General features: G+C 31.2%; 2 protein-coding genes across 2 annotated transcripts in view; both read right to left on the bottom strand.

Moving 5' to 3' along the window:
- Positions 1–2,184: 2,184 nt before the first annotated feature.
- LOC143191474 (uncharacterized) overlaps positions 2,185–18,755 on the bottom strand; it is a 125,514-nt gene continuing 108,943 nt past the window's right edge. Inside the window, exon 3 of the mRNA XM_076396618.1 lies at positions 2,185–2,586. Within this exon, the coding sequence (XP_076252733.1) occupies positions 2,272–2,586 (315 nt within the window). The 3' untranslated portion in view covers positions 2,185–2,271. The remainder of the gene's footprint in view (positions 2,587–18,755) is intronic.
- On the bottom strand, positions 9,755–14,362 carry LOC143191886 (uncharacterized). The gene is made up of 2 exons (XM_076397327.1): positions 13,960–14,362; positions 9,755–10,159 (listed from the first exon to the last, which is right to left on the bottom strand). Exons 1-2 carry the CDS (start codon positions 13,969–13,971, stop codon positions 9,845–9,847), a joined length of 327 nt encoding a protein of 108 aa, XP_076253442.1. The 5' UTR covers positions 13,972–14,362; the 3' UTR covers positions 9,755–9,844.

Here is an 18,755-nt window from a genome sequence, read left to right as displayed (position 1 = left end):
ATGTCTAGGATTATTAAATAATATCATATGAATTAAAATCTTCAATATATCATCAGGATTCCTTAGCAATCAAGACAAATTCTTTTTTATTGCTTTCTTAAAATGTTAGAATGCTATATATTCAAAAATATTAGAGAGCATAAACTCTAAAATTTCTAATTTGCTTATCAAAATCATTAGGAATATCAACAAAGGAGCAGCTATCTATAAAACAACATATGTCTTATTTTGACCCTAGTAGTATGTTATTGTCAGGTATGGTTATAGGATAGCAATACACAATATTTTTCGCTTAACTTAACATATTTATTCTCTAAGATCATCACAGATTTACAACTAAAGTTTATTAGATTCATTGAGAAACGAGCTAGTAAAATTATTGGCAATACTTCAATTATTCTTTAAGAAAAGATGGATTCAAGAAAAATATTCATCAGTAATATTCATGGAACAAAGCCGTTAGGCAATAAATAATATCCTGACTGCGAGTTGGTTTGGTTAACATTTGTTCGATGTTTTGTAATTATCACTAACAAAGTCATATTTGATTTAAACCTGAGATTCAGATAAATTAATTTAAAATAATTTCTATCAAAATAACATGGAAACAAGTCGATCAGTCAAGGAAACTTAGAAATATAGAAAGAAGAAATGAACAGAAAAATGAATAATGAAAGGCAAAAAGAAAAAACCTTGGTTAAATTGTTTCACATCAGAAAAAGGAACTTACAATAGATTCAAATGTCAATCAATTCTTAATTATAATTATTCTTAAAACTAGAACCACATATAAACAATATTTTCTTACAATAATCTACATTAAGAAAACGAAAATAAGCTGTAAAAATAGATTCAAATTATTAATACATAATGAAGCTTGTTGATGGTTGTTTATATTAATTTCATTATTTTACAATTTTGAGCAACCTTGACAGATAGGAAAATAGAGCAGAGTAATAATAGAAGTATTATTTATTTTAAACGAACAAATGGAAACACAGTTTAGAATTTGAAGAAAAGAAACACGATTTTATTTACTAATAACTTTATGTTGTTTATTGATACTCGACTGATTTCTTAAAAACTGAACGGGACGTACCACCTTATATATATATATATATATATATATATATATATATATATATATAATATATTTCTTAAATTATATTTTATATTAAATATATTTAGCACAATCTTAACTTGTAGAATTAGTTTTTTTATATGGTACCGTTGTACTTGCAATGATACTCAGGCAAGATGTGTATGAGACAAAAACATGAATATGAGGAACATATATGAAATACACAAAGGTTTTTTTTAATTGAGAATAAAATAATGTCTTTGAAAAAAGTAGTTCATATGAAATAAAATCTTAAATAAATCATCAGAATTCAAAAATAATCAAGATAATTTATTTCATATTGTATATCAGTTTTTATTAAAATACATTTTATTAATATTCAGAAGCATTACAGGACATAAGCAATAAAAAATGACCACATTCTGATGATAATATAAAATAAACATTTAAAAAAATCGAAAATTGTTTATAATTTCTGATTTACTTATCAAAATGCTTACGAAAATCAACGAAAGAACAGTTATTTACAAAATAAACAGATCTGCTTTATTTTAGACATAGTACTATGCTAATTAAATACAGTAAACGCAAGTTTATCAAAAATATTTAATTATATATCGGTAAGTTTTCAGGTTTGAATTAAATTCACTCAAATCTGAGGGTTGAGGAATTGCTAGATATGGATCTAGGATAGAAATAGACAATATTTTTGAGATAACTTAAACTTTAAATTAACTAGGTTAACTTTAAATTTTGAGGAAACTTTTTTAAAACACAGAATCCATCAATTGCAGTATCGTAGACGCCATAACAGTGAATATTAACTAGCTATAACCATTAGACACCTTTTTAATTACCAGAACTTTCATGTTGTTATTGATTAGTACTCGAATGATTTTGAAAAGCTGAACAGAACCTCAATAAATAACATCTGGCTTATTTTGAACATAGTAATATGTTGATTCAATACAGTAAACGAAAGTTTATTAAAAATATTCATTTCTATAAAATCGGTTTTCAGATTAGAATAAAATTCATCCAAATCTGAGGGTTTGAAACTTTAGGAATTGTCTGGTATGGATCTAGGAGAGAAACAGACGATATTTTTGGGTAACTTAACATATTTATTCCCTAAGATCATCACATATATACAACTAAAGTTTATTTGATTGTGGATTTCTCATTTGGCTTTAATGGTGGTGGCTGAAGCTGGAACCTTCTCCTTTGTGTACGCTGACACCGGCAGGGTTGGGATGATGGAATACGTAACGGTCGAATCCGTGGTCTGGGACTGGTACGAATTGGTAACCTGGGTTCTGTGGAGCGCCGAATACTCCGGAAACCACTGGTCCAGCATACTCAATTGGGGTGGCCAGAGAACCGCCACCGAAACCGCCACCGCCACCGGCACCGCCTCCGAATCCACCGCCGCCACCACCACCATGTCCTCCATGACCGCCGCATTCGGCAACAGCGGCCAAAGCCAGGACGGCTGCTACAGCGATCTGAAAATTGGAATTCGTCTTTAAATGTTCAGAATCCTAAAAGTGGATCACCAACAACACCATCACGATTGATATTGGTAAATATGGTTGTATATCAAGTATATCTACTTGAACAATAAGGAATAGATTGTACTGCTGTTGAACAAGTTTGGAGATTGGTTTGGATCTCTACATTTAGTGCTAAAGAACCCATTGAATCTGAGATCCCTTGAGAAACGAGCCATTAGATTCATTGATGATGAACTCTAACAATGTATGAACTCTTCAACATGTCCATGGATAACGGAAATATAATTCAATAATATAGTAAACGAAGAGGGGATGGAAACTGAAAGCTGATCAATAGCAACACCATCGCTATTGATATTGGAAAATCTGTTAGTATCTACCTCAACAGTAAGACTCAACAGATCGTTCTGCTCTTGAACAACTCATTTCTAAAAATGGGTTGAGGTTTATATTTAGTGCTAAAGAACCTACTGAATCCAAAATTCGCTCAGAAACAAACGATTAGATTCATTGGCGATACTCCAAGGATTATTTAACAATCAATAAACAACTACTCAAAATGCTAATTTCCATAGATAATGGAAATATCGTTCAATATAACAGTAATCAAAGAACTAAGAAGAACATAAACTAAGGACTAAAAGTTGATCACTAACAATACCATAATGATTGATATTGACAAATATCTTGGTATATACCTCAACAGTAAGGTATAAGTCGTTATGAATCTGAACAAGTTTGAAACATTTGGAACCTGAACATTTCCTTTAACTCTTCCAAGTTTGATGTCCACACTTAGAGCTAAAGAATTCATTGTATGCTAGACATATTGAGAAACAACAAACAATTAAGCTTATTGGTGATAAATTATATTCAGAAGTACTCCAACAATAAGAATGGATGAATTTAAGATAACAGCATATTATTCATGACATTTGTTCAATTCTTAGCCATTAGCAAATAGATATGTATTTAAAACCACGTCCTAAATAAATTCATATAAAACAAAAAATATTTTATTATATTACTGAAAGGAACTTAGAAATTTAGAAAGAAAGTAATAAACTTCAAAAAGAAGACAAAAACAGAATGTTGATTATTTAACACTAGAAATAAATGACTTTGGATAAATTGTTCCAGATCCGACGTAAAAAGAAAAAAATCAAGAAAACTATTAATACTAGAACCATATCTAAGCAATATTTATTAGGAAGAACATAAGCACTGAAAATATATTCAAATTATAAATTGTGAGAGCTTGTTGATGATTGACTGTATTAACTTAATGGCAGTTGTTAAATATGAACTGAACAATTTTGAATAACATAAGAGGATGATAAATAAATGGAAACACAATTTAGATTACGAAGAAACAAAAGAAATTATTTGACTGCATCGAAGTTAATTGAACAAAAAATTAATCGATGGAAGAAATTATATACCAGACTATGTAACAGAACAAAAAAATTAACAAAAAACTGTCTAGTAAAGTTTTAAGGAACTTTAAATTGTTCACGTTATTCACTTGATATAAGTGTTTTAACATAATTTCGAGGAAAAATTTCTGAAACACACAATGTTTCAACAAAACACACTTCACAATTTTTTGTGAGGTTTGTTATGAAAATGTTAATCGACAAATCGCAACATCGCAGGCGTCATAATAAAGAATATTAATTTACCATTAGACTCGTTTTTACTTACCAGAACTTTCATGTTGTTATTGATTAGTACTCGAATGCTTTCTTAAAAACTGAACGGGACGTACCACCTTATATACCGATTTTAGTCTTTAGGAGGTGGTTTAACAAAGATTTTTTCTCAGCATCGCTCCACAGTTTAATTCGGCGACTGTCGTAATTTAATTTAGTTTTTGATCGATCTTTTTATTCTTCTTAACATATGCACTCTCCATTTATTCTATTAGACCGACAATATAACGACGAAACCAGGCGATTTTGTTTTCCGAGCGAGATTTAAAAATTACTTATTCTAACCGTTATTTTTTCGTATCATTTTTCAGCCTTGTAAGCCTGTCAACACGGTTGCTTGGATACCGTTCTGTTTCAACAATTTTCATAAAGCTTTTTATTGTTGTTGATACATTTGATTGAAAAACTGCGAATTCAACGTATGCATATGTATTATTGTTATTATTATAATAATTATTGTCAATAACCACGTAATAAAGGTATGTATTAATGTTTTATTTTCTAAATTGCCATATGCCAATTAATTACCATATTATCTAGAAGCGTCTCATGCACCCCAATAATGTTTAATTTAATTCTAATGTCGAAAAATGTTTATAGCAGTGTTTATTGTATTTCATAAACTATTATCATTCTAATACATTGCTGCGACAGTAGTGTAATATTTAACAATATGTTATAATTCATAATATAGCTATGTAGCGTTATTTCTTGTTGATCTTTCTTATTCTATTTTTTATTTTTTTTTATTCCTAATCGTATATTAATTATTTATTTCCTTGTTATTTTTATGGTAATATATTTTCACAAACTACAAATTATCATGAACCATTAAAGAAATTTCATGTTACAAACTAATACAACTGACTATCTCAATGAGCAGGGGGGTATATATTGGGCCTAGGTGGCTGAATTTTAGGTAATTTAAGTGAAATAAAAGAAAAACGAACAATATTTTTACTATACATTTTGTACTAGATTTGTTTTAATGTTAAATGAGTTAATAAAAGAAAAAACAGTTGTAGACTGATGAAGTGTGGAGTCTTAAAATCGTTGACGCTGTTGAAAACTTGCTAATAATCAGAAATTAAAAAAATAGAAAATCTACATATATGCTGATATCGTACAAAAGTTATACAATATTTTTCCCAATGTCCGTGTTTGAAAAAACGAGCCATTTTTTTTTGATTATTTTTAAAATAGTACAAATCCAAATATTTTTTTAAAATATATTTTAAAGTCTCCTTTTACCAAATATGGGTTTATCTGGATTGGGTCTAAAGTTTAACGTGGTCTCCGAATCACGGTCCTCAGCATTAAGCCTACCGCCTGGCGAGTGACCAACTTTAGAAATCATCCCAGAAGACCTTACCCAGCCTGGTTACTGTCGTGACTGAGATAATTTTCCTTGTCGGATTTTACACTCGTGCCTAGAACATTTACAAGTTTTAAACAATAACAAACATAAATTTACGACCATGCCACAGCAGGATTCGAACCCGCGGCCATCGTAACAGTAGGAGGACCGTCCCATCGCCTTTACCACTGCGCCACCAAGCCGGCAAATCCAAATATTGATATAGTGTTGCCATAATACGATGGAACGGTAAAACTTGAGTTATTATGTCAACCATCTTGAAAAAGTAGGATCAGAAAAAATCCGTTTTAAATTTCGTTTTAATAATTTCAATTTTCAAAAATCTTCTTAAGGGCATATTCTTGAGGGGTTGAGGTTTAAAAATTTCAAAATAATCTATTTATTCACATTTTTAGACTAGAATATTCCCTAAAGTTTTGAATAAAGTTACGTATTAATATAGATTCCAGATATATCTCCGAAAATAATTTAAATTTTGAAAAATCCTTTCAAAGGTATATTGTCAAAAGGATAAGCTTTGAGAATATGTAAAAATATCTGTTTTTTTTTTCTCAAATTTCGAGATTACAACAGTAACTTGAAGAGTGCCCAATTTTAGTTATAATAAAGTGGTTATTTACAGCTTCCCTCCTGAAAAATTAACTGCTGGGTACGAGATACATTAACGTTAAAGAATGTTAAAATATTGTAGTAAAATCACTCATTCTTTTAGCTCGTTCTTTCACTGTAAATATCTTCGAACTCTTATAGCTATGAAATATAGCTTCTACATCAATTTGAATAGTTCGGAACCAAGGTTCAAAAAGATTGCAAGATACAGTTGCTGGTTGGTTGAATACCCAAAGAAAAATTAAAAACAGTTTGATAAGAACATTGTTAATATAAAAATGGTATAATCTATTGATTTTTCTTCAATGTTATATACGAAAACAATAACAATAAAAATATGCATCCATGTTTTATATACAATGTTGTTAAATAATTGCTATTATTAATACATTTTCTTATATTTTATATATAGCTAAAAGGCATTCTCGATAGAGAACATTGGCTTATTCCAAATATTTGAAACTTCAAAGTCTCTGAAGGACTTAATTCTTTTTTACGCCGGCTTGAAGGCGCAGTGGTTAAGGCGAGAAGACGGTCCTCCTATAGTTGCGATAGTCGCGGGATCGAATATTTAAGTTTTGATTGTACTTGTTACAATCAATAGTGGAAAATCTGACAAGGAATAACCAACTTAGTGACGCCAGTAACCAAGCTGGGAAAGACCGGATATCTTCTGGTATGGTCTCTAAATTAGGCACTGGTCAGTCGGTGATGAATCCAACTTTCTGAAGATAAGATTATTGGAATAGTGTCGATATTCCTTATTTATCACAGTTTCTTTAAGCGCTCCCATAGATCTCGAATTTTGGTATTTGCTTCATTGTTTCTATTGTTCTACTGTTTTTCCCTTCTTTTGAAAGTTTCTTTCTGCAAGAGTTCCTGGCGAATTATCTTATCCACCGCATCCTGCTGCTTCCAACACTTTTACTATTTTATCATCATTAAATATAAAAATGACCCTTGATATACTTAATCTAGTACATTATATCAAACGTTATTGTTGAAACAGATTTACTTGCAAAAAACATTGACTCATTTTAAACCGCTACCTTTCATTTTAAGATCACTACAAAGCAATTATACAGCAATATATAAAGTACAATAAACAGCTGTATTGGCTAATTATTAATAACTGTTATATAATATTTGATTTACTATTTTCTCTGTGTATTTTTTTTCTTACTTTTAATGTTTATATCATTACTTATTACAAAAATGATATCGTTAAATAGGATGTTTTATAAACAAGAGGGCAAGATTGTTGAGCATCAAATATTATATGTTTAAATTAGATCCATCTAGTAATGTTACACTTTCAACATTTCTATATATAGTTTTAGTACATTATATATTTAGTAACATAGTTTTTATAACTAAAAATTTAGTATAATACATGGAATAAGGGTTTTCAACTGGTTCATATTAAAAGCTTTTTAACTGTTACATTTATTTAAAGTTCTTTACACTGATAAATTTCAAGATTATTTTGTCAGCTTGACGTTAGGTCGAAGAATATTTTATATACAGATACCTGATAAAAATGTATGATTATGATTCAGGATAATCGCAGGATGTTATTAACAAACAAGTTTTCTTTTAAGATGGAGTTTTCTAGGAAAAAATGTTTTCCAGATCGGAAACAAATACAAGTCTGATGATGCTATATCAGAAAAATATGAGGGATATTCAATTAATGCACCCTTATATACGATGCCTTGTCTTAGTGGGAGTTGATATTTTTCCTCTTGATAGAGATTTGCTAGGGATTAATCAATCCAAAATGAAAGAAGGCTGCATCAGACCGAAAACTTTTTATCTTGCAGTGTATAATTTATCTTCCAAAGAGTCTTTGGAACTAATATACTTTTTATCTATCAAGATTCTACCAGAGAGCTGATTAATTTGATTTCATTGTTACTATAATGGGCATTTAAACAAAATGAAATAACATAATTGTAAATATTGATAGTATAACACATTAAAATCAATTACCTCATATTTTAGAACTCTCGTGGCATGTAAATGAACACACCTTCCTTGTGGATCTATCAATATTGGAGCTATTATAAGTTACTGCTCATTTATTCGTTAGTTTTAGTTTATGAATATAATTTAAAAAGGTTATATTTAAAAACCATTAGTATAATATTCTTTATATATATATATATATATATATATATATATATATATATATATATATATATATATATATATATATCTTCCTCGTCTTAAATGCTTGGTTACTCATAATTTCAACTGCAGTAAGGCTTGACCAAGTACTTTTTACAATTACAATTATCTATAATAAACCCTATAAATTAATTTTAAAAAGTTTACAGAAGTTGGTATTACTGTCTATTAATCGCATAGGAAACATTTATACATACAACTTCATGTTGAAGCCAGTGAAGTGTGAAATATATTTTTTCAGTGCGACGAAAATGTCTGAATTTTTACCAATTAAATTCATTTGCAGGAAATTTTACTTATTTACATCAAATTGAAGAAAAAAGTGGTTGAAGGTCTGTCATCGAATAATGTGTGAACCTAATGGCAACCAAGCTCAGTCGATTTTAATATGTGAATACTGGTTTAGACATTTTAAAAATGGCGATTTTGACACCAAAGACGAAGAGCGCTTTGGACGGCTAAAAAAATTGAAGACGAGTATTTGAAGACATTGCTCGATGAAACCACCAATGAAGATCGTCATCGATTGCAAATAATTCGTTTGAACCAAGCATTGCGCGAAAAATGGTAGGAATACGAGCAAGGACACCTGTTAAAAAAAGATGAAAACATATTTGAAAACATTAAAATGGGAACTGCTATATTCTCCAGGCCTTACCCCACTTCCGACTACCATTTGTTCATCACAAAAAATAGGTCGATCCGTGAATAGCCTTAAAAGATATACCGTTCTTTCAAGATAGAATCCACAAATTGGCTGAAAGGCGGGGAGAAGTGGGCCATATCGATTGACAATACATTGAAAAAAATACATTGTACTGTTTTTTTGACAATAATGATTCATGTTAAAGAAAATCTTTTAAAACTAACGTTTAGGCTTGACGTACATAACGAATTCAATCAGGTGAAATTTAACCATGAAACAGATCTTTAACTTCTAAGATGTGAAATGCTTCATATGATGCTATGTTGTTGCATCATAAAGTAGCGGGTATACAACTCGCAGGATAATATATTTATATAATATGGAAATTCAAATAGTTCGGATAAACGTAAGCTCTTCGAAGTTTTTTCCATGAACGTATGCAATATGTTATAAATTATATTACAAATGTATGCACCATTCAGTTTAGAATTTAAAAACGAAAATATTTAAATGCAAAATTGAATTAAGAGAATGTGCTAATGCCAAGCTATCCGCATCGTCTAACTGAAGTAGTTTTCCAAAAATAAATAGTATCTTGGGCTGAAGATTAAATAAAAGAAAACATAACAAGAAGTACATAATTTATTTTTTAACAACACCAAATATGTACAACAACAACAACGGTTAACAACTGGTCATTCTATCTTTGGTTATTTAATGATGGTGATGGCTGTATCCGAAACCTTCGCCTTTCTTAACAAGAGGATGAGCGTGTCCTGGTTTGTGGATGACATAACGATCGAATCCGATATCCGGAATAGGAACGTGGAAATAACCTGGGGCCTGTGGTGCTCCGAAGACGTGGCTGACTACGTGTCCTTCGTGAACGATGGGAGTGGCATGATCCCCGTCGCCACCTTCTTCGCTAACCTCACCTCCTCCATAACCGCCCTCGTAACCACCTTCCTCACCATGTTCATCGTCGCACACTGCCGCGGAGAACAGCGCAAGAGCAACAACAGCGACAACCTGAAAAGATAAACGGTGTCCTCCAAGTTACGAGCTCCATTACGCAACATTAAACACTTTTGTCATCACCGTTACCACAAATGATTTACGGAAAATACCAGTCACCGAAAGAGATTCGGTTTTTTGCTGTGTCCTCAAGGCTAAGACTTAACAATTACTTCACGTTCACGTAGTTTTTTCGCTTTTCTGGTAACTACTGTCTATATAAAATTCAAATAAATTTAAATTCGGACGAGTTTACTCTTAATAATATAGACGAAAAATTTACTACCCTTGAATACTGATTTTAATTTACTTATGTGACAAAGTAAATTGGTTTACGTACGAAAACTATTATAAAAAAATATGTTAAAAATAAAGAACCATTTACCCCATTGTCAAAAAACTGAAAAATGCAACTAATCACGTTTCTAATAAAAATATTTTGCTTGAATGACGCATCTTTTAAAATTGTAACGAGCACCTGTTCTTCACATTGATTAGATTCAATCTTTTATTGTAATAAATTATATATTTATTACTCGAGTATAAATCAGCACTGACCACTACATCCTTTCAACTAAAAATACATTAAAAATTATTTTAAGTAATCCAGTACTCGATTCATTCTTTTACGTCAATATAAAACTACTAATTGATGATTTGCAAAACTCTGACTAAGAGAAGAGAGACAATTGAGACTGACGACAGAAAAACATAAATTTAGATCGAGAAGGAAAGTGAAATAGCTGAAGAGAGAGAAAGAATGAAATAAAATAACCAAATGGATGTCAAAAATGATAGGAACCACTGCGGTATTTCCATACTGCATTGTGACATTCACATACCAACATTGGCAATAATACCAGAAGATAAATTGAGGAAAGAATTAAGCAATAGAACAAAGGAAAAACAAAACGATAAAATAACCAGAACATACTCAGAGACAAAAAGGATGATGAAGGCAAATGTAAAGAAAATGATACGACATTAATACAAAAAAATTATTTTTAAATAAAATCAATTAAGTAGATAGATATGTAAGTAGTTATAGAAAATAAGGTCGTCATAACTTTGGAAAAATATATAAAAATTTCCATAATGAATTTGATCAGTTTATGCTTCTAATTTCGCATTTTAATTAGATCTTGGCTTTGTATCAGTGTCTTCGACATCAAAGTCACTGCTTTTAAACTTTTGGAGCCACCCATAATAACTTAACTCATTTAAATCAGCCTTCCTATATGCCTCCCTCTACTCCTCATACTGACTAGTAAACGAACATTTTGAACCCAGCTTAATTTTATTATACAGGCATAAACGAATTAAGATTATTAGTAAGATTATTCTGATAGATATTTATCATTAGCACATGATATCTCTAGTACTTTTATTTACTTAAATAATACTGTGATAATTTATGAATATTTTCTATAATTTCTGAGATAATAAAATAAAAATAAAGTAATAATGAAAAAATCATTTGAAAAACAATATTATTATATAAAATAATATATGCAAGTGCTAAAAGTATTTTTCTATGTAAAATGTTTTAAAAATACAATGTATTATGGAATTTAAAATACCAAAAATCCAAGATTTAGGTTGTATAATATATTTTGAAATAAAAGAAAGTAGGACCTCCAGTGCAAGTGTGAACTGGATAACATCTTACAGATATTAGATACTATATATAATACTTAAAATGTATTATAATGTGACATGATCCATATATAAGGTCATCAAATAACAATTGCCGAAAGTTAATTAGTAGATTTTAGCTTAAAAAAGAATATAAGAATAAAGTACGTTTCGGTTCATTGTCCTTGTGATATCAGGTAAATATTTATTTTAATGCGAACTTTTAACTATTAACTTTGTAATAAATATATAATAATTCAAGAATATGAAAAAGAAATTAAGGAGCAGCTTTTAATAGACCTGTAGTTTAAGTTTCTAAATTATTTCAATAATAATTACGAATCACAAGAAATATACATAGCTTTTTCAGAACCAAATCAAGAAACAATGTTTATTTAAACATAGTAAAATTTAAATAAAAGAAAAGCTCCGTGCCTTTGTTCAGAAATGTTAAGCAACATCATCTCAAGTTGTATCATCATTTAAATTAGTTAATATATAGTAATATTAAAGAAAAAATCTCACATCTCTATTAGGTCTAAGATCATTACATTTAACTAAGGAATTATATATAACATCAAGTCCGGAATATCTACATTATTGACGAACCCATATGGTTTTTGAACAATAGTAGCCTTAAATCAAAGAAACAGTGACTTGAAAAGTGTTGTAGTGCTCTATATCAGAGAAATCAACTCTTATTTAATACGCTATATTTAAAAAATGTTGAGGTTCAAACCCCTTTACATGAATATATGAATGATGTGAAGAAATACGACAATAAAGAAATGAAGTGGTCCACACAAGCAAAAAAAACGGATGCTTTAGATATTTTAATAGATATAGCACTGCAAATCTTTGATGGAAAAAATGAAAAACTGAAGAATATGATGGAGAACACTTATATCTCCCTGTAAACTATTTTTTGAGAATTTGCAATAAAAACAAACCCGAAGCCACTAATATATGCATTCAGACAAAAGGATGAAAGGAAATTTCCAAAACAGCAGCGATATTTACGATACATATCCCAATTCATAACGGAAATTGAATATATTAGTGGATATCAAAATTTAGCAGATAAGTCAGCAGTTGCTCAAAAAGTTTTTAAAAAATTGGTGTAACCCACACGGAAACAGCTTTCAAATCATCGCACCAACTTTATCAACGCCAATATGTCAAGTATTCAGCAGAAAAAAAAACCAGGCTCTATAATCAAACTCAAAATTCTCAGTTTGCCATATTCCTTTATATATTTCGAAGTATCAACAACTGTCTAAGTAACTTGAATTTTATTGAAAAGATTGAAAAATTAGTACCAAACGATGAAGTAAACAATTGATGAAATATAGTTCATAATTTTATGAAACGAAGTAACCTATAGCCGCTACAGCATTTAGGTGTTACATCTATTGAAATAATTCAACCAAGTCATACTATGGCACATTTGAAAGCTAACAGATAATTAGAGATAACAGATGACTCAGCCAAAAGTGATTCTTCCTTTAAAATGGAGATTCTTTGAAATGGAAAAAATGCAAAAAAGGTTCATTGAAAACTGTGTTGTTAAGTAGAAGTATTAGAATCAAAAGACAGCCTAGAAAGAAATGGAAATGAATGACGCAAAGTCGACTGGGTTTTTATGAACTTCAAAAAGATTATTGAAGCCAAAACATTAAAGACGAAGAAATCAAGCCCTTTTTTAGATCGCGAACAAATTGATCCATGATTCTGCTACTAATTTTTTTGTTAAAATTAAAGGTTAGGAAAAATATTATTCTTATTTATACTGAGGACTTATTGAGTGATATGTAACTATATATAACCAACCAAAAAAAAAATAGCTGAGATATTAAAATTTAATGAATTGAAGTTATGAGGAAATGGTGTTCAGGTTAACGCTCTATGCAGTAAAAATATTATTAAACGGTACCATCTTAAATTGTATTATGCTCGTCAAATTGGTATTGCATCAAGCAGTATTTCTACTTAACGAAGCGTCGTGAAACGATCAAACCAGAGCATTACCGAACATAATGTTATAATAAAAGTGAAAACGTCTCCAAGAATAATCAAATGTGGTAATTGAATAATGGCAACGGAGCTTAAAAACAAAAACGCGATTAAAACAAAAAGTACGTTGTGCAAGAAGAAGTAAATCGTTCTGTTTCTACACTTACCAAAAGTTTCATATTGTACTCAGAATAAGATCGGATAGTGTCTTAAAATAAAACGACTCCAGCCTCCTTTTATATGCCTAATTCCAACTAGGAGGTGGACAATTAAAGATTTTTTTCTCGCGGTCGTTATGCATGAAATGCTTTCTTTTCACATTTTTGCCTCAATACACCGACATTGTCACAGTCTGGTTTACTATTCGGCCATACGGCGTTTTTTTTTGCGTCCACCAGATAGATATCCGCCGGCAATTATTCAACAACAGGTAAATGTGTTACAATTCGGTTGCAGTCGAGATGTGGACGCAAAAAGAGTCGATTTTACCATCGCGAACGTTGGGCAAAAGACGTGCAATAGAAGAACTAATTTAGCTCAGAGACAATTACGAGAATTAATCGATCCAATTTCAATGGCTATTAAGGCAGCAGAAATTGCTCGAAACGCTTATGCTATTGTTAGCAATTAAGAATAATTTGTATTTTGTTGTAATCTGTCCGCATTTAATCGAGTCCGCTATTAGATAGAAACACTTGGAGGAAAAAAATATGGGTTTGTTCGTTTGTTTGTATATTTAGAGTCAATATTGAGATTGTTCCAGTTAGCTCTACTAATATAATATATAAATACATTTTGTCAGGATTGGACAGTAGTTTCAATTGAAATACAAATACATATATTATATTGAACGGGTTTTAAACACAAAATAACTATTAATGTATTTTAAGAGCTGTTTTATTCAAAGAAAGATGAGGCAGCTTTTTGAACGGCGATACAAAGCCATATCGAGGGTTTTTATCTATTAGAAAACGGACTAAATTCATCTTCACCATCCAGGTAGTCTGAAAATATATGGTCCTTTCACATTTCTGTCATAGTGAGGTGTAAAACTGTTTTAACAGTTCAATTTAAAAGTCGGCGGTCTGACACATATATGGCGCTACTAGATCATTAATTTGTGAATTATAGCATTTTGAGTGAAGTAACTTTTTTTATTGTGAAAAATGGATAAAAAGGAATATCGCGTGTTGATAAAAAAATGCTTTTTGAAGGAAGAAATACAGTTGAAGCAAAATATTTGCTTGAAGCCGAGTTTCCGGACACTGCCCAGGAAAATCAACTATCAAGGATTGGTATACTAAGTTTGAACGTGGTGAAACGAGCTCTGAAGACGGTGAACGTAGTAGACGCCCAAAAGAGGTTGTTACCGAAGAAAACATTTGAAAAATCCACAGAATGATGTAGAATGACCGTAAATTGAATCTAAATGAAATAGCAGACACTATCAGATATCAACTGAACATGTACATCATATCATTCACGAGTATATGGGTACGAGAAAGCTCTATGCTAAGTGGGTACCGCGCAAGCTCACTTTTGACCAAAAAGAACGACGAGTTGATGATTCGGAGTAGTGTTTGAAGATGATCAAGTGTAATAAATCCAAATTCTTGCGTCGATATATGACAATGTATAAAACATGGTTCCATCATTTCACTCTGAAGTCTAATCGACAATCATCCGAGTGGACTTTACACGATGAACCCGCTCCAAAGCGTGGGAAAACGCAACAGTCGCCTGGCAAGGGTTTGACGTCTGCATTTCGGGATGCGCATGGAACAAATTTTATTGACTACCTTGAAAAAGGAAGGACCATCAACAGCGACTATTACAAGCGTTATTGGACCGTTTGAAGGACGAAATCGCCGAAAAACGGCCGCATTTAAAGAAAAAGAAGGTGCTGCTTCACCAAGACAATGCACCTCGTCAAAAATCCATCAATTGGGTTTCGAATTGTTTCCTCATCCACCGTATTTTCCAGATCTGGCCCCCAGCGACTATTTTCTGTTCTCAGATCTAAAAGAATGCTTTCGTCGAATGAAGAGGTGATCTCCGAAACTGAGACCTATTTTGAAGCAAAGGACATATCGTACTACAAAAATGGTATCGAAAAGTTGGAGGGTAGAATTTTGTTGAATGAAAAAAACTAATTTTTCCAAAAAATGTGTTTTACTATGGTAGGCCGGGGAACTTTCAATTGACCTGTTATTATATAACACCTCCCCCCTAAAGAAACGGCCACAGGGATGTACGTGGTCGTTTCCGCATCTAGTATAGTAGTAAAATTATTTTTGACCTGTATCTTCGTAAGTCAGTTTGCCCTTGAAGTTCATCGAAAGAGCTCTGTTTCTACCCAAATTTCCATACTGTCCCTCTATGGTTTCCTAATATTTTAGTGACACCAGGTTTTAATAGTCTAATACTAAAAAACTGAGCTTCTACAATCCGCCTATTCTGGCCGTTCATCTTGAACTGCAAGCTGCAACAAATTCTTGTAGACTATGATAATTCATGCCTACATCAGTTCCGCCTTTAGTTGTCTTACACTTTCATCTGTGATGCATGGGCGGAGAATCCATAGACTAGGTGATTGATGACTATGACTGTATCAACAGAGTCAAAAATGTTGTTAAAAACTAGTAAGCTTCCTAAACGATACAAACAATATTCTTGCCATCCCTGAACGCTATCTAAATATCAATTTTGTTCAATATATTACTATATAACACCAGTTTGTGCTCATCAGCGCCTGCAGAAAAATTGTTTTCTTTAGCAGATTCTATTGATATCCTAACGTCAGGCTGTCTGATAGTACCTTTAAAAATCTAGTGCTCATGAAAGGAAATTCTTCTTTTACTGATTAATAGGCTGGACTGAATTAGATATGTCCTATTCTATTTACAAAACCGAATACGAATTGTTCGGGTGAAATAGCTTTCTTGGTTCTAAAAAAATATCTACGATCTCCTTTAAGTTTTAACAACTTTTGTGAATAAAATCAAAACTAATTGAAAATTAATTCATTCATAATATCGTCAGATATATGATGATTTTGCAGATTTAAAATCTCGCAAAACGTAATGTAAAATTTTCATAATTTAATTGAATTCATTGTCATCATAAACCGAATTGTTAACAGATAATTTAATATCCCTATTATTCGATTAGTTTACCAAATGTACATTATTTTATATAAGCTGTGTTGTATAAGTAGTTCTAAGCCATACCATATCCCACCCTATGATACATGATCGAGCGTTTCTTACCTCAAAAATATATCCAAAAGCTATTTTTTTGTATAATCTTCATTAAATCATAAACTCTAAAAGTGATCTAGGAACTGGTACAAAAATCCCTTGGTTTACAATCAAATTAATATATATAAAAAAAGTAAAAAGTAAAGATATGATGTAATGATGGCGATAAAGTACAAATAATAAAGTTGGAATTTCATTGACCAAATCAAGTAATTAATATGATTGTGAACTAGAGTATCGAATTGTATAGGTCAGTAAATGCGGAAAATAGGTAAATATGTCAGTGCTTGCCTTACCCAAACTGACTACTAAAATGACAAAGATGTTTTTTGAAGTTATATTGCACATATATAAACATGTCAAACATCTTTTTCAACCGCAATCTATACACATACAATTCAAGCACTAATCAAGGGTATACCGGGTGTGTCGGTAATTTCTTTCCGATTTCTTTCGCCATTTGATTATATGTGTTTTGCACATTTATTAAGCAATTTATAGATGCCATTCCAAAACAGCACTTTATCCTTTGAGCTAAATCGCAGATAACATCCGTTGCTATCTGCAAGGGGCACGTTTGCATCGATACGAAAAGATTGTAGTTGTATAGAGCCAGATCTGAAACTTCTCATCCGAGTGACTTGAACTGATTTTAATTGTTCTTTGACTAGTTCTTCTATGTGAGAGGACACTATCTCATGCCGAAAAAAGACCTTATTGTGTCTTTGAGTGTATTACGAGCGTTTTTCGACCTACCGTTCAAATTAACTATTTTTTCATCATCATCTTCAACTGAAGCCACATTTCAGCTTAACAAACAACGCCTCATAAACGTATCAAGTTTCCACACATAATACCCCATAAAGGAAGGAGTGTCGATTTTTATAAAGAAGTTCTTTTTGGAATATTTTTTAAGCATATTAATCTCGATCTAGTTTTCATTTATCTTCATGTTGTTTCTAAATTGTTGTTTCATATCGTCATTGGTGTTGATTCAATATCAAGTTCGGTTCCAAACTTTCTGTTCTTATCAGCAATAACTGATATGTGTTATGTAATCTAGACTATCCGGCCATGTGTTTTTCTAATTACGTGATGCGTGAGACCTAGTTATGTCATAATGCTTATCTTATAGCAACAGTTGATGAATCTACTGTTTCCAGATATTTACATGTGATGGAAAAAATCGAAAAACAGGGTAAGTGGCTACTATACTAATTAACTGAAAATGTGATTTCCAACCACTTCTGGGCTGGGATAGGCAAAATGGAAGAGGTGTATGTGGCTTATAACGTAGTAAGACATTATTAACTGCAAAACTTGTGAGTTAGCCCAATATAGCGATGCACATCGACACTTTTACAGCCCCAACGGGAACTTCTGCCGCACCCAGCGTAGTGTCTTTTGATTACCACTTTTCACATCGATACAGCATGGCTTGACTGGCACACAGTTGACTATATCATGTAGATAAGTTGTAGAAAATGTTGGAAAATATGTATTAATATATATTGTACCAGTTTTTCAATAAACGGTTTTTTATAGTGTAAAACCTAATAGTACCTAATAGAAAAGATGTATAAATTGATTTTAAATTCGTTTCTTATTTTGTAAAACAAGTTCTCTAAAATTGTTATTTTATTGACTGAAATTAAACCAATTCAAGTTTTTCGACCCTATTAACGCTCGAAGCTTTCTGTAGG

Source organism: Rhynchophorus ferrugineus, unplaced genomic scaffold (assembly GCF_030347505.1).
Source record: "Rhynchophorus ferrugineus isolate W39M unplaced genomic scaffold, kcgeb_rfMv2 rfM2, whole genome shotgun sequence".
Taxonomy (NCBI): domain Eukaryota; kingdom Metazoa; phylum Arthropoda; class Insecta; order Coleoptera; family Curculionidae; genus Rhynchophorus; species Rhynchophorus ferrugineus.
Note: the sequence above shows the minus strand (reverse complement) of the source record. Positions and strands in the feature narration are given on the sequence as shown.